Source organism: Monodelphis domestica, chromosome 4 (genome assembly GCF_027887165.1).
Source record: "Monodelphis domestica isolate mMonDom1 chromosome 4, mMonDom1.pri, whole genome shotgun sequence".
NCBI classification, from domain to species: domain Eukaryota; kingdom Metazoa; phylum Chordata; class Mammalia; order Didelphimorphia; family Didelphidae; genus Monodelphis; species Monodelphis domestica.
This window is the reverse complement of record NC_077230.1, coordinates 339197396-339213745: the sequence shown is the minus strand read 5'-3', so window position 1 is coordinate 339213745 and position 16350 is coordinate 339197396. Positions and strand designations below refer to the sequence as shown.

At 41.7% G+C, this 16350-nt stretch overlaps 1 protein-coding gene and 1 non-coding gene across 8 annotated transcripts in view; both read left to right on the top strand.

Annotated features, from left to right (window-relative positions):
* USP35 (ubiquitin specific peptidase 35) overlaps window positions 1-16350 on the top strand; it is a 77426-nt gene that overhangs the window by 48039 nt on the left and 13037 nt on the right. For all 7 annotated transcript variants that reach the window (XM_056794920.1, XM_056794918.1, XM_056794917.1 and 4 more), the window contains 3 exons: window positions 4920-5021; window positions 10597-10755; window positions 13718-13911. In XM_056794920.1, the coding sequence (XP_056650898.1) occupies window positions 4920-5021; window positions 10597-10755; window positions 13718-13911 (455 nt within the window). The remainder of the gene's footprint in view (window positions 1-4919; window positions 5022-10596; window positions 10756-13717; window positions 13912-16350) is intronic.
* On the top strand, window positions 3051-3141 carry MIR1547 (microRNA mir-1547). Its single transcript, NR_034962.1, has one exon. It is a non-coding gene; the product is annotated as a microRNA mir-1547 (primary transcript).

Sequence of the window (16350 nt, the reverse complement as noted above, 5' to 3'; positions counted from 1 at the left end):
AAAACATGGTGAGAAGAAGCTAGAAGAGGTTGGATGGTGTCCAGTTGCAGAAGGTCTGTGATGTAATAGATGGAGTCAGATTGTCTGGGTTTGAATCCCAATTCTCCCACTATTGATTCTGGCTAATCCATTTCAGCAGGTCTTGGTTTTCTCATTGCTGAAATGAAAAGGCTGACTTAGCTCTCTAAGACTCCTTTGAACCCTACATCTTATGCCACCATGTTTTTATTCAGTGAATAGCAAGGAGCCAATGAAAATTTTGGAGTAGAGTTAGGGAAGACGCCTCAGCCTCTTAGCCATGCCTACCCTACCAGACATAGAGAACCCAGTGGCTTGGCTGTACCAAGAGAGGAAGAATATGGGGGCATGAGAATCTTGATCTCACACCCCATTCACATCAGTGCTAAACAACAAACATTGACTAAAACCCTGTTGGGCACAAAGTTCCATGCTCTGTGCTGAGGACAACGCAAACTTAGGTAGTACCCTGTCCTTGCTTTGATGGAGCTCATAGGAGGGGGTAATTCAATTCAACAAAGAATCAGTGCTTTCATTATGCTAGGTACTGGGGTTATAAGGACACCCTCCCTTCAAGAAACATATATCGTACTGTGGAGATATGGCATAGACACAGGCGAGTTAAGACAAAATATATTTACAAAGTAATTTCAGAAGAGAAATGCTAGTCCCTGGGAGTTCGGGAAAGTCCATTAGAGAGTTGCCAAACAAATTTTGCCCATGGAATCTAAAGCCCAAGGTTATTATGGCCTTTGGAGGATGGGATGGTGTAGTTAGAGAAGGCTTCCTGGCATTTGAATTGAACTTTATAAACAAAAACCAAAAACCAAAACCCCCTACCTTCTCTCTTATAATTGATATCAAGTATCAGTTCCAATCAGAAAAGTAGCAAGAGCTGGGCAACTGGAGTTAAATGATTTGCCAAGGGTCAAGCTGTGGCTAAGTCTGAGGTCAAATTTGAACCCAGGACCACCCAGCTCCAGGTCTGGCTCCCTAACTACTGAACAACCTAGCTGCCCTTTGAACTGGATTTTCAAGGATAAAGGAAAAAGTTGGGTGACAGCAATTCCAGCCTAGGAAGTAAGATGATCAGAAATGGAGATAGACAAGAACATGGTGAATTGGGGCACCTGGGAGTAGTCCCTCTTAAGACTGAACATGTTTCCCTAAAGCACAGATGTGCTTTTGTAATTATTAGATTGTGAAATTGGAATGAAATCCACCAGTCTAAAATACACATATTTAAAAATAAATTGTTTTTTGATCTTTTGATTTTTGATCCTGTATGTTTTAGCATCCTTTTAACATCTTATTTTCTTTTTTCTGTAGAGTGATACTAATTTTCACATTTAAAAAATCCCTGAATTCAAGTTCTGCCCCTGCCAAGAATGGTGATGAGATGCTTTAGGACACATTCTATTCAGAAAAAAAGTTTGCCACTCCATGCCTATCTATATCTGAGTGGTTGTTTTGCCCCTTAGGCATGACTGCAGAGTACTCTCATTTGCCATAAGTGATAAAAGGTAGAAGAGAGACACTAGTTAAAAGAGTCACTGAGCAAAGCAGGACCTTGCTGTTTGGGATCTCTTCTGTGGCAAATAACTCTTCTGCTAAGAAATAGTAGAGGTTGGAGGCACAGGCAGAGGGAGGCATTGTGGGTTTTTTAAATTTTTGTTTCTTTACTCAAGACACCAAGAATTGACTTTAAATGTCTGAAGGGCTGTTATGTCAAAGGTATATTTGGAGGGCAGCTAGGTGGCTCAGTGGATAGAGTGCTAGGCCTGGAGGTGGGAGATCCTGGGTTCAAATGTGGCTTCAGACATTTCCTAGCTATATATATTATGCTACAATAATATAACATTATATATTACATATTTATATAATAATAATATAACATAGAGAGAGGAGAGAGAGAAAGAGAGGGAGAGAGAGGGAGAGAGAGGGAGAGAGAGAGAGAGAGAGAGAGAGAGGGAGAGAGAGAGAGAGAGAGAGAGAGAGAGAGAGAGAGAGAGAGAGAGAGAGGGAGAGAGAGGGAGAGAGAGAGAGAGAGAGAGAGAGAGAGAGAGAGAGAGAGAGAGAGAGAGAGAGAGAGAGAGGGAGAGAGAGGGAGAGAGAGAGAGAGAGAGGGAGAGAGAGAGAGAGAGAGAGAGAGAGAGAGAGAGAGAGAGAGAGAGAGAGAGAGAGAGAGAGAGAGAGAGAGAGAGAGAGAGAGAGATTGGTTCTGTGTGGCCCTTATACCAAAAGAAGTTGCTGAGAGATAGGATTAGCTCACTCACTTAACCCCTTGCAGTCTAGCTTCCAGCTTCATCATCTCAACAAAAACTGTTCTTCAAAGTTACCATCCATCCCTTCATTGCTAAATCAATGGTCTTTTCTCAGTTCTCATTCTTCTCTCTCCTCACTGCTCCTGATCCTCCACCCTTTTCCCTATCTGCTAGTGCCCTCCTTTCCTAGCTACTTTGTATTTAACTCTTTGGCATATATTTGGATTTGTTTACTTTCCTCTTTTCTGTCTATATTTTTATATGTGGTTTTTATGTCTTCCACTAGAATGTAAACTCCTTGTGAGTAGGGATTGTTTCCTTCTTTGTACCTATCTCCCTAGTGCCTAGCATTGTGCCTGATATACAGTGGGCTCTTAGTAAATATTTATTGGTTGATTGCTATTGAAATTTGAGTTATCTTTACTGTATCAATAAGGGAAGGGAGTTAACAATGCAGATTTGTGAAGTAGGAAAAGCAGAACAAAGGCTACTGACCACATTATAGGAAATGAGAGAATCACAGGGCTGGGCCAATTAGGAGAGACCTCGTGGAGGAGGTAAGACACGAGCTGGGCCTTGCGTGGCACGGGAAGGGTATTCTAGGTAGGGGTAAGTAAGAGCATGAATAAAAAAAGGCCCAGAGCCTGTGTGGGGACACTAAGAAGGACCATTTGGCTGCAGCAGAGGATCCGTGTAAAGAATCATGGAGATGTCGAGCCTGTGGATGGTAAAGAATCAAGGATTCCCCCATGTTCCATCCCTACTTGATAAAGAACGTATGATGTATCAGAGTCTTGGGTCCTTGTGTAGATGCTTTGAGACTTCAAGGATCCCTGACTTGATCATTGTGGGTTCTCCCTTCACCGATGCAGCTCCTCACCTCTCCATGCCTTTGTAGACGACCTTCGTGAAATGCTGTGGCCAAAAAAAATGTCATCACCAAGTGGCCAGTCTTCTGGTGACCAGTTATTGTTTAGTTGATGATAATAATGACATTAATAACAAGAGCCTCTGTTTTTCTAGCACTTTGTACTTTTGAAAACATTTAATATACATTATGTTACTTGATCTTTGAAGCAGTCTTAGGAGGTCTGTTGAGACAGGTATTGTTTTCTTTGTACAGAAGGGGAAACTGAGGCCCAGAGAGGTCCACTGATTTGCTCAGGGTCATGCATGGAATTGGTGACAGAACCAGTATGAGAACCCAGTCTCTTGTTACAGTGTGCCCCTAGGTAGAAGCGTTCCATTCTAAATTGACCCTCTACCTACTGCAGCATCCTGGGTACATTTTGGTGAGACCGAGGTTTATTCCTCTTCTCTACCTTCACACCTGGGTCAGGAAGCTCTCAGAGACACAAACTCTGTTGGCTGGAGTGGGATCTTAGAGCAGGAGCAATAGCCTGGGAATCAGGAGGTCAGGATTATTCCCACCATCACTCTAATGCTCACCTGCTTTGGGACCCTAAGTGAATAATTTCTTTTCCTCTGGGCCTCAGGTTCCTTATGCATGACACAAGGAGGGTTGTATTGGATTGCTAAGGTCATTTCCAGTTTTAAAAATCTATGTTCTTAAAGCACTTTCTTGCCCTGATAGTATTATGTTTTAAGATTCTTTAAGGCTTTGACATTCTAAAGCATGTTCTCAAGTTGTGTTCTAGATTTAACATTCTGTGTTCTGAAATCCCTTTTGGCTTCCCTAAGCTTGGTGAAGTTTCTTCATCTTTTAAATGAGGACATTTTGAGGACAGTTTTAAAAATAACATGTTGAATTTATTATATAATTTATTATATACTTAAAAAAGAAAGTTGTATTTAATAAGCCATGTATAATACTCCTTTTCTGTTCTACTGTATGTATGAGAATGCTCATTTTATTTGGTGTTAAAAGTTTGAAATTAAAAAAGAAAAAATGATATGAAGCATTGTGGTTGGACTTTGTGGTTCCTTGTTCAGTGTTCTATGTTCTGAGGTCCTTTATGACTCTAACCTTTTTTTAAAAATTATCTTATTTTTTCAATTAACAAAATTTATTTTTTCCTCCCTCTTATCTCCCTTCCCTATTAAAAAAAAAGAAAGAAAGAAAGGCAAAACTCTTGTAACAAATATGCATAGTCAAGCAAAACATATTTCTGCATTGGTCACATCCAAAAATCTCTCTCTCATTCTGCACCCTGAGTCCGTTACCTCTCTTTTAGGAGGTGGGTAGCATGCTTCATCATCCTTTCTCTGGAATTGTGGTTGATCATTGCATTGATCAGAGTTCTCACCTCTTTCACGGTGGTTTGTCTTTATAGTGTTGTTGCTTTTATGTAGATTGTTCTCCTTTACTCTGCATCAGTTCACATAAGTCTTCCCAGGATTTTCTGAAACCATTGCCATCATCATTTCTTACTTCCCAATTGTCTCCCATCCATCCATCCGCCATAACTTCTTCTGCCATGCTGCTGTCACATTGTGTTCAATGTCCTAACATTCTTTGCTCTAAGGTCCCTTCCGGCTCTGGCATTCTAAGTTAGTGTTCTAACATTCCGTGTACTAAGATCCCTTTCACCTCTAATAGTCTGTGTTCAGGTCACTAACGCTCCCTGTTCCATGGCCTCTTCCATTTCTAACATCCTAGTGTTCTATGTTCTTTAGGTTTTCTCCAAACTACTCTACCCTATTGTGAGGGAGGCTGCGCTATCTGTCCTCAAGTATATGCTTCTGAGTTTCCAGCACTCCCATGAAGCCTTCCACCTGGTAAGGAGTTTGTGCAAGCCAGACTGCACAACTGGGACGTCCCTTTTTTGCAGGTATGGATGGGGTTCGAGAGTGGGAAATGGGGTACGATGGGTCTCCAGTAGAAGTGCCTGGGCCTGCCCCAGCGGATGTCCCCCTGGCTGTAGAGCAACAGGACCTGGAGCCAGGAAGACCTTAGTTCAAATCCAGCTTTAGACACTTATCATCTGACCCTGGAAAAGACACATAATTGCTCTCTGCCTCAGTTTTCTCACCTGTAAAATGGTGATAATAATAAAACCCCACCTCCTAGGGTTATTGTGAGGAGAAAATGAGATATTTGTGAAGTTCTATGGAAATTTAAAAACATGGTATAAATGCTAGCTACCATTGCTGTTATTGTTGTTTTTACTATTCCTGGAGGCCAGCAGTGAAGGGGTCTATAAGCTCTTGCCACTTTTCTCTTAGTTCCCCATATTCTGGGAGGAAGATAAGGGTAGGGTGGCAGCAAATGGGGCAGCTAGGACACTGGAAACCTATCTTCATCTTCCTCATAATAAAAACTCCCTATCCTTCTAGTCTGAATTCCTGTCCCTTGTCCCACCTTCACAAATAGCCCTTTGGGGTAGGTAGTTCAAGGATTATTATTATTATCCCAATTTCCTGTGCAAGGGTTACTCTTCCAGTTTCTTATGTCCATCTGATATAGCCTGTCTTCAGGCTTCTCCCTGGCATGGAGGTGGGGGGAATAAATGGTTCATTGGAAGGAGAGATAGTTTGCCTTCACTTTTTTCTCCTCAATTCAACAAATGTTTATTATAAAGCTGTGTAAACTTGGGAAAAGTCACTTAACAAACTTCCTTTTCACCCTCTCCATCACATTATCATCATCCATTACCTTGGGGATAAGATGGCCCTTCTCCATGCCAAGGCCAGCCTCTCTTTCTGTGCCCTTCATCCCATCCCCTCCCGAACATTGCCTTCTTAACTCTATTGTCCTTAAGGCTGGGGGCTGGGTCCACTTTTATCTTTGTATATTGCCCTCCTTTCTCCCACCATCCATCCCCCAGTGTCCGGAACAGGGTTTGGTATGTATTAGGCATTTGACAAATGCCTGTCTAACTTGGAAGCCTGTGAAAGTGGCACTGGGGCAAGCAAGGAAGCCCCAAGGAAGGACCAGCTCCTCCCAACCTCCCAATCAGGGTGTCTGATTTTTTTGTACTGGAAGTTAATTCCTTTAGACTCCAGTAATAGAGTCACATTTGGGGAAAGTCTGCAGCATGGTCTTCATTAGGCCAGGAGGGGGAGCTCAAGCCCTCAACGAGATCATGACTGAAAAAAAGGCAGAGAGGAAGGAGAGAGAAGTCTAGGAAGGGTCATCTTTTGAGTTTCCCTGGTGCATGGAAAGGCTGTTTCCCCAGTCACTCAGAGGCAGAGCTTTGTAGGAAAGAAAGAGGATGGTTTTTGCTTTTTCTTTTCAAGTAAACTAATAAGGACGATGATAACTACATGGGCCCTGAGGGAGAGGAAAAGTATACATTTAGAGCTAGAAGGGATCTTGGAACATAGAACATCATACTGTAATAACATAACTATAAGGAATATTGTTTGGCACACGGACCTCAAAGCTGAGAGAGGCCTTAGAATACAGCATGCTCAAGCTAGAAAGGATATCACCACCACCACCACCACCATCATCACCATCATCACTAGTACTACTACTAGTAGTAATATAATGAATGTTACTTTAAAACCTAGAATATTGGAATTGGAAGAGAGCTTAGAACCCAGAATGTCAGAGCTTGGAGAGGTCTTAGAACACAGCATGTTCCAGCTAGAAAGGATATCGCCACCACCATCATCACCATCATCACTAGTACTACTAGTAGTAGTAATATATTGAATGTTAGAGCTCTACTTTAAAACCTAGAATATTAGAATTGGAAGAGAGCTTAGAACCCAGAATGATAGAGCTGGGAGAGGTCTTAGGACACAGCATGTTCCAGCTAGAAAGGATATTGCCACCACCATCATTATTATCATCTTGTAGTAGTAATATATTGAATGTTAGAGCTCTACTTTAAGACATGGAATATTAGAATTGGAAGAGAGCTTAGAACCCAGAATGATAGAACTGGGAGAAGTCCTAGAACACAGCATGTTCCAGCTAGAAAGGATATCGCCACCACCATCATCACCATCATCACTAGTACTACTAGTAGTAGTAATATATTGAATGTTAGAGCTCTACTTTAAAACCTAGAATATTAGAATTGGAAGAGAGCTTAGAACCCAGAATGATAGAGCTGGGAGAGGTCTTAGAACACAGCATGTTCCAGCTAGAAAGGATATTGCCACCACCATCATTATTATCATCTTGTAGTAGTAATATATTGAATGTTAGAGCTCTACTTTAAGACATGGAATATTAGAATTGGAAGAGAGCTTAGAACCCAGAATGATAGAACTGGGAGAAGTCCTAGAACACAGCATGTTCCAGCTAGAAAGGATATCGCCACCACCATCATCACCATCATCACTAGTACTACTAGTAGTAGTAATATATTGAATGTTAGAGCTCTACTTTAAAACCTAGAATATTAGAATTGGAAGAGAGCTTAGAACCCAGAATGATAGAGCTGGGAGAGGTCTTAGGACACAGCATGTTCCAGCTAGAAAGGATATTGCCACCACCATCATTATTATCATCTTGTAGTAGTAATATATTGAATGTTAGAGCTCTACTTTAAGACACGGAATATTAGAATTAGAAGAGAGCTTAGAACCCAGAATGTCAGAGCTGGGAATTGATCTTAGAACATAGGATATTAGAGTTTAAAGGAATGTAGAACCAGGATGCCAGAGATCAGAGGAGCCTTAGATTATGGATCTAGAAAGGATGTTATTATTATTATTATTATGTAGACTCTCCAAGCTGGAAGGGACTTCAGAATATTGAGTATCAGAGTTGCACAGGAGCTTAGAACACACCGTTTTGGAGCTGGGAGGGACCTTGCTGGTTATCTAGTCTAGATGTTCGCAAACTCTTATCTGTGGGCTGTATCTGACCTGTTTGTTTTTGTATGGCATTTAAATAACATTTTGTTGTATTTGGAAATATAAAACCTATTCTTAGCTTCCAGCCTATGTATAAGAAAAAAGATGGCAGCCGAATTTGTCCTTTGGACAGTAGGACCTTAGTCCATTCCCCATATTTCCCAGATGAGGAAAATGAGGCTCACAGAGAAGCAGCTGGCTCAAAGTCACAGGAAGCTGGTGGCAGAGCCAGCTGGTAGCCCCGTAAGTTTCCTACTTTCCTGTGCTTAGAATTCATTCAGACTCAGTTCTGTTCAGGTCGCTTCAACAGTGCTTTAGTAAGCAGCTCCTGTGCGCAGAGCATTGCTCAGCAGTAGGGGCAAGACAACATTTATAGAAGATGAAGTCCCTGCCTTTATGGTCCTCACAGCTGGATAGGAAGGGAAGGCACCAATCCACATAAGCATGATACACAGCATTATAAATTAAGTTATTGAACAAGGTATGACATAAAGTGCCAAGTGAGGCCCGATGGGGATGGGCATGGCCAAGTCAGGAGATCCAAAGGATGAGTTCGTAAAGTTGGGTTTTAAAAGCTACGTGGGAATTCCAAAGGCAGTTTAGGATAAGAGAGGCCACTCACTAAGTGAGCAAGAAATAGGTTGGAGGGAGGCGTGTTTCTAGTGCCTTGAAAAGCAGACAGTGAGGTCTGTCCCCACCAGAAGCCCTGTTAGAATACCATAGTGGGGGCAGCCAGGTGGCTTAGTGGATAGAGAGCCAGGCCTACAGATGGGAGATCCTGGGTTCAAATCTGGTTTCAGACACTTCTTAGCTGTGTGACTCAGGGCAAGCCACTTGATCCAGTTGTTAGCCCTTATGGCTCGTTTGCTTTGAAACTGCTACTTAGTATTGATTCTAAGACAGGAGGTAAGGACTTGTATACTTGCATATGTATGTATGTATACATGTATATAATTAAATATATATAACATTAAAACTACATATATATCAATATATGTCAAAGTGGCCCTCGCATTGGGGGCAGATGGTAAATAATGTGCCTCTTGCAGATATTTTAAATAAAATGCTAGCAAGATTTATATCTATAGATCACAAGGAACATACAGTATGACCAGGTGGAATTTATACCAGGGATGCATGGCTGGTTCAGTATTAGGAAAACTATTGGCATAATTGATCATTTCAGTAATAAAACATATAATTATCTCAAAAAATTCAGAAAAGGCTTCTGATAAAATTCAACACCCATCCCTATTAAAAACTCTAGAGAACATTGGAATACATGGAATATTCCTCAAAATGATCAGCAGCATCTGTCTAAGTCAATAATATGCCTCATTACTTTAACTAGCAGCCCAGACCTCCAATGTTGTACCCAGCAGGGTTATCCTGAAGGGACACTACCCAGTGATCCTCTCATTGCTCCGACTGTCTTGGCCCTGTCATACCCTTTCTTAAATAATAATGATAATAAATATATAAGATAATAGATGATATATTTTATTATATGCTATGTATTATTTCATGTAGTGCTTTAAGGTTTCCAAACTCCTGTGTACACATATATAAAACACATGCCCTCTTCACCAGTCATCCAACAAGCATTTATTAAGCACCTACTATATGCCAGATACTGTGCTAGGTACTCCAAATAAGAATATAATAAATTAAATAATTGCTACCGTTGAGGAGATTACCTTTTCATGGATTCCCACAAAAGCTCTGTGCAAGATACAGGACAAATATTGTCAACCACGTTTTACAGATCAGAAGACTGAAGCTGGCAGTGTCTTATCTGCAGTCACCCAGCTACTAAGTGCTTGGGGCAGGATTTGAACCCAGGTCCTTCTGACTACTACTCCAAGGCACTTTGCATTATTTCCCTCCCTGTTTTCCAGGTTCTTTGCTCCCTCCACTGTGATAGAGTCCAGCCGTCTCACACTTTGGATGGTCTTTGTGAGTCATTGTGAGCCAAAACAACTTATAATCTAGTCGGTAATGGGCTTTTCTCCACCTTCACTAGATTGGCCCTTAGATGATATACAGTATATCACTGGTCTGGGGTTCAAATCCTTCCAGCTTCTCAGGACATGCTAGAAGCCTGGACTCCACTGGCAAGGTCACCTCCATGCCTTAATGAGGCATAAGAGGAGGGCTTCATACTACAAATGGGCTCTGTAAAGGGCCAGTATGGGGAGTCCAGACAGTTGGGTTTCTATTATAATAGCTAACATTTATAGAGAGCTTATCATGTGCCAGATACTGGCCCAAGGCTTTTTATAAATATCATCTTGTTTGAGTCCCTGGAACTCAACCCTGGAAAGTAGGTATTATTATTATCCCCATTTTACAGTTGAGGAAACTGAGGTCATTCAGGGTTAAATGGCTTTGCCCAAGGTCACACAACCAGTAAGTGTCTGAGAGGGAATTTGACCCCAGGTCTTCCTGACTAGGCCCAGCGCCTTGTTGTTAAGCTGCCCTTGGAACCCTCCATTCCAAAGCCTCTACAGTCATGCCAAGCTTCTTTTGGCCTTCGCAGCTTCTCCCTCACATTCCCAAAATGGTGGCCTCCCTGGCAGAAGAGGACTCCAACTCCCGAGCCAATTGCCTGGAAGAGCTGGCAGAGTTAATCCACTGCATGGTGTTCCGCTTCTCGGGCTTCCCAGACCTCTATGAGCCGGTCATGGAGGCCATCAAGGTGGGTTTCCCCACCCCCATCTCTCAAGAGTAACTGGGACAGGGTTTTCTGAGCTTTTAATTTCTGTATTTTTTTAAAGTTTGTGACATTCTTGTTAACTTAGTCACAAATCTAAAAGAGATTCTAGAACATTAGAACACAGATCATAGAACGTTAGAACTAGAAGAGACCTTATAAGGAACATAGGATGTCAAAGCTAATAGGACCTTTAGAATATAGAATGTAGGGCTAAAAGGGATATTAGAACATGGAATATTAGAGCTATAAGAGATATTAAAAGATAAAATGTTAGAGGTAGAAGTGACTAGAACATAGAATTTTAGCACTAGAAAGGACTTTAGAACACAGGATTCCTGTAAGGGATCTTAGAACAAAAAATGGGAAGGAACTTTAAAACATAGACTATTGGACCTGTAAGAGATCTTAGAACCTAGAATGTCCAAGCTGGAAGGGATCTTAGAATACAGAATGTCCAAGCTGGAAAGGATCTTAGAATACAGAATGTCCAAGCTGGAAGGGATCTTAGAATCTAGACTGTCCAAGCTGGAAGGGATCTTAGAATACAGAATGTCCAGGCTGGAAGGGATCCTAGGACCTAGAATGTCCAAGCTGGAAGGAATCTTGGAACCTAGAATGTCTAAGCTGGAAGGGATCTTAGAACCTAGAATGTCCAAGCTGGAAGGAATCTTGGAACCTAGAATGTCTAAGCTGGAAGGGATCTTAGAACCTAGAATGTCCAAGCTGGAAGGGATCTTAGAATACAGAATGTCCAAGCTGGAGGGGATCTTAGAACCTAGAATGTCCAAGCTGGAGGGGATCTTAGAATACAGAATGTCTAAGCTGGAAGGGATCTTAGAACCTAGACTGTCCAAGCTGGAAGGGATCTTAGAATACAGAATGTCCAAGCTGGAAGGGATCTTAGAACCTAGGATGTCCAAGCTGGAAGGGATCTTAGAACCTAGAATGTCCAAGCTGGAAGGAATCTTGGAACCTAGAATGTCTAAGCTGGAAGGGATCTTAGAACCTAGAATGTCCAAGCTGGAAGGGATCTTAGAATACAGAATGTCCAAGCTGGAAGGGATCTTAGAACCTAGGATGTCCAAGCTGGAAGGGATCTTAGAACCTAGAATGTCCAAGCTGGAAGGAATCTTGGAACCTAGAATGTCTAAGCTGGAAGGGATCTTAGAACCTAGAATGTCCAAGCTGGAAGGGATCTTAGAATACAGAATGTCCAAGCTGGAGGGGATCTTAGAACCTAGGATGTCCAAGCTGGAAGGGATCTTAGAACCTAGAATGTCCAAGCTGGAAGGAATCTTGGAACCTAGAATGTCTAAGCTGGAAGGGATCTTAGAACCTAGAATGTCCAAGCTGGAAGGGATCTTAGAATACAGAATGTCCAAGCTGGAGGGGATCTTAGAACCTAGAATGTCCAAGCTGGAGGGGATCTTAGAATACAGAATGTCTAAGCTGGAAGGGATCTTAGAACCTAGTATGTCCAAGCTGGAGGGGATCTTAGAACCTAGAATGTCCAAGCTGGAGGGGATCTTAGAACCTAGAATGTCCAAGCTGGAGGGGTCTTTAGGAAACAATGTTAGAGCACAGGACAAAATGTTTAGAACTAGAAGCAACTTTGGAGACCATCGAGTCTATTCTGTTCCTTTTATAGATAAGGTAATAGAAGTTGACATAGTTTGCCCAAAGTCACACAATGAGCCAGTGAATAGAATCTGACTCTCTGGCTTCCTAACCATAGTCTCCTTTTAGCAGAAGAGTCTGCTTCATTTGCACAGTGTCAACTATGGATGGAGTAGAGGTCCTGGGTTCAAATGTGACCTCAGACACTTTCTACTTGAGTGATCCTGGGCAAGTCACTTAATCCCAGTTGCCTAGCCCTTACTGCTCTTCTATCTTGGAATCGATATTTAGTATTTAAATATAAACAATATAGTATTTAAATTAAAACTTAGTACTGATTCTAAGACAGAAGGTAAAAATTTGAAACAATGGATAGAGCTTTGCATAGTAGACACAGTTCTTAATCTGATATGCATGTTTCAATATTGAATAAGTCAATAATCATAACTAACATTTATATTATATATCTTTCTCAAAAAAAATCAGATCCCATCTTGGGACCTCATTAAATTAAAATAATAAAAGAAAATTTTTTGGGACTGGACTTATGATTTCATCATTATAAGAAGCTCCCAGGGTAAAAACTCTGTCTCAGGGCTCAAATTGGCAACTTCTTTGTGACCCACAGTCTTAGAGAGTATCCTGAGGTGTCCAAGGTCACATAATCTCTAATTTCAGAAGGAGGCTAGAACCCAGGCCTTCCCAACCACAAGGCCAGTCTTCTCTATGCTACCCAACTGTCTTTTAAAATAATACAGTAAATAAACATTTAATATATAAATATATATTTAGTTTAATATTATTTATATTATTTTAAATATGTCAAATGAAATATATTATAAATAAATTAAATATACTTATAAATATTTAACTATTTTAAATATATTAAATTAAATATATTTTAAAATAACAATATAGTGTTTAAATATACAAATATATTTAAATAAGCATATTATTTAAAATATATTAAACTAAATATATTTAAAATAATATAATATAATAATACAATTTAAATGACATTTTAATAACTCATTTATATTTAAGTTTGGCAGATACTTCCCTCACAGGATCTCTTTTAATGTAAGTATTAGCAAATAGAAACTCAGAGAGTTTGAGTGATTTGCCCTGGATCACATTGTTACCGAGTGGCAAGGCCTGGATTTGAACCTAGCTCTCTTCAGATTCTTGGCCCAGGGCTCTTTTCCCTCCAGCAGGTGTATCTGGGTGCTTCAGAGGAGCCTGGGGCCCCCCTAGACTTGGGCAGGCTTCCGTCCAGGGAGCCCTTATTTCAGGAACTGGCCCCAGTGTCCCTTCTCTCCCTCCTTAGGACCTCCATGTTCCCAATGAAGACCGCATCAAGCAGCTGCTGGGACAGAACGCCTGGACCTCTCAGAAGAATGAGCTGGTCTGTTTCTACCCCCGGCTGGCTGCTAAGTCGGACACAGGCAAGATCGGCCTCATCAACCTGGGGAACACCTGTTACATGAACAGCGTGATCCAGGCGCTGTTTATGGCCTCTGAGTAAGTGGTGCTCCGGGCGTTTGCCACGGGAGGGCCCGAGGGAAGAGCCTCCCTTTCTCCGCTGGGAGCTAGTTGGCTCCAAAGGATGCTCGCGAGGTCCCCAGACGCCCCAGGCCAGCCGGAAAGTGCTTGGGGCAGGGGGAGGACCTGTCCCATCGTGCTCCTGGCTGTGAACAGGGTGCCATCTCGTGCCTGGCCTCACGGGGATGAGCTGGGGCTGTGCCCAGCCGTGGAGAAGCAGGGCAGCGAATGACCCAGCATCCGTTCTGTAGAAGGCTCCGCCGGAGCTCACGGTGGGATTTCACCAGAGGAGGAGACTTGGGAGAAGACCATCTGCGAGTGTTCTGTAGAGAGAGCAGACCCGTTCTGCTTGGCTCCAGAGCATAGGACGAGCTGTGGATAGAAGGCAGCAGCCAGGGAGGGCGCTGTCCTCTCAGGGAGGCAGGTCTTAGCTTCTTTCTTAACTTCCTAATAGTTAAAGCTAGTGAAAAACAGGATGGATGACTTCTAGAGGCACCCACTCCACCTCCACCTCCACCCCAGCCTCCTGGGAGACTTTTTGTCAAGTATAGACTAGATAGCCATTTGCATGAGTGCCAGAGAGAGAAGGGCTTCCTGCTTAGATATGCTTAGGAAGTGCTTATTATGGCAGTGTGCTAAGCCCTGGGAATAATACAAAGGCAAATATGCACAACAACAAAAAAAGACAATCCTTGCACTCTAATGGGGTAACAAGACACAGGAAGGGAGGATGGGAAAAGAGTAAGCATCCATTAAACACTTACTGTTTCACAAGCCCCTGGAGGAGAGCTTTAGTAGAAGAGTACTAGTATCAGGAACAATAATGATAAAAATAATGACTCCCATTTTTGTCACAAGTAAAAAGTCAACAGAGCATTGATTGAGCACCTTCTGTGTACCAGGCATTACAAATACAAAGAAAGGCAAAAACAGCCCTTTAAGACTTCCAAAGCGTATTCATTACATTGTCCCTATGAGATAGATAGTATAAATATGTGCCCATTTTGCTGATGAAGAAACAGAGGCCCAGCGTGGTTATATGAGCTATCCATGGCCATAGAACTGGTGGGAGTCAGATCAGGGACCCATGCCACGTCCTCCCCTTTTAAGACCAGTGTTCTTTCTACTCTTCCATAAGCCTATTTTTTTTTTAATCAGACCTGTGAGTTCCTTGAAATAAATTGCTTTGAATGAGGAAACTCCCTCTACCAATAATGATCATCATTTATCCTACAATTCATAATCTTAAAGTTGGTCCTTTCTCAAGTAAAATTCAACCGAGGTGGACTGAGGCACATTTTCTTTGAGCAAAGATTAGCAGGACACGAACCTATTAATAAAGGGTTGCCTTAGGATGGCTGCCTTAGTTTCCAGCCAAAAGACAAGGAATTAAAGACACAACTCATTTTTATGATTATAGAACAAAGAACAGGACAGAGTAGGTGAGAAAAAGGATACAATTAGTTGATAACGTTGAATTGAAAAATGATACAGTAGGGCTGGTGATGTTGTGGGGGTGAGGACATTTGGTTACATTGAGGAAAGTGGGCAGATACACACACATGGGAGGAGGGCCACTTCTTCCTGTCTTAGGGGAATTTTTGTGGATTTATGGAATCCAGCCCCATCCCGAAGTTGTTAACGGTGGATCAGAAATGGGGACACACTGGCTCTTGGGAATGGGAGAAGACCACCTTGAATCAGCAGAGAGGAGGCTCAGAAAAGATGAGATCTCGAGGAGAGCACACAGATATTGGGGACTTTCTCAGGAGCTGAAGTTACGAGAGAGAACAAGCTTCCTGGCAGAGTGATTTGCAGGTGGTGCTAAGCTAGCTTTCCCTTAGAATTCAAGTGTTTTAGGAGTGTTTTGAATCGTTATCTTTCTAGCTCAGTTTTTTGTTTTGTTTTTTACTAAAAGTAATCAATAGGGAGAATAAATTTTGGCCTCTGCCTAGCTGTGACTGCTCTTCTACCTTAGAACCAATACACAGTATTGATTTTAAGACAGAAGGTAAGGGTTTAAAAAAATAATAAAAATAACTAGGAAAGAGGACTACTGAACTCTTGAGCTTCTTTACTCAGAGACAAAGGAGGGTCTTAGGTGGGTTACACAGGCCACAGATGATGGTTATAGAGTAGAATCAATCACAGAGTGAAATAAAATGTAAAATGCAGGATCAATAATTAATCTTCACTTAGGACAGAGAAAGGGCTTGGGCCTCGGTCTTCCTACCTCCAAGGCTGACTGGCATTATACCATACTGCCCCGTCCCCACACTGCTGATATTTGACATGTATACACACAGATGTAGATATATGCATATAAATGTATTTATGTATACATATGGTCATATTTTTAAAAATTCTAAATGGAGGCTTTTGAAAATATCGTACCTCCTTCAAACTAGAACTCCTTGA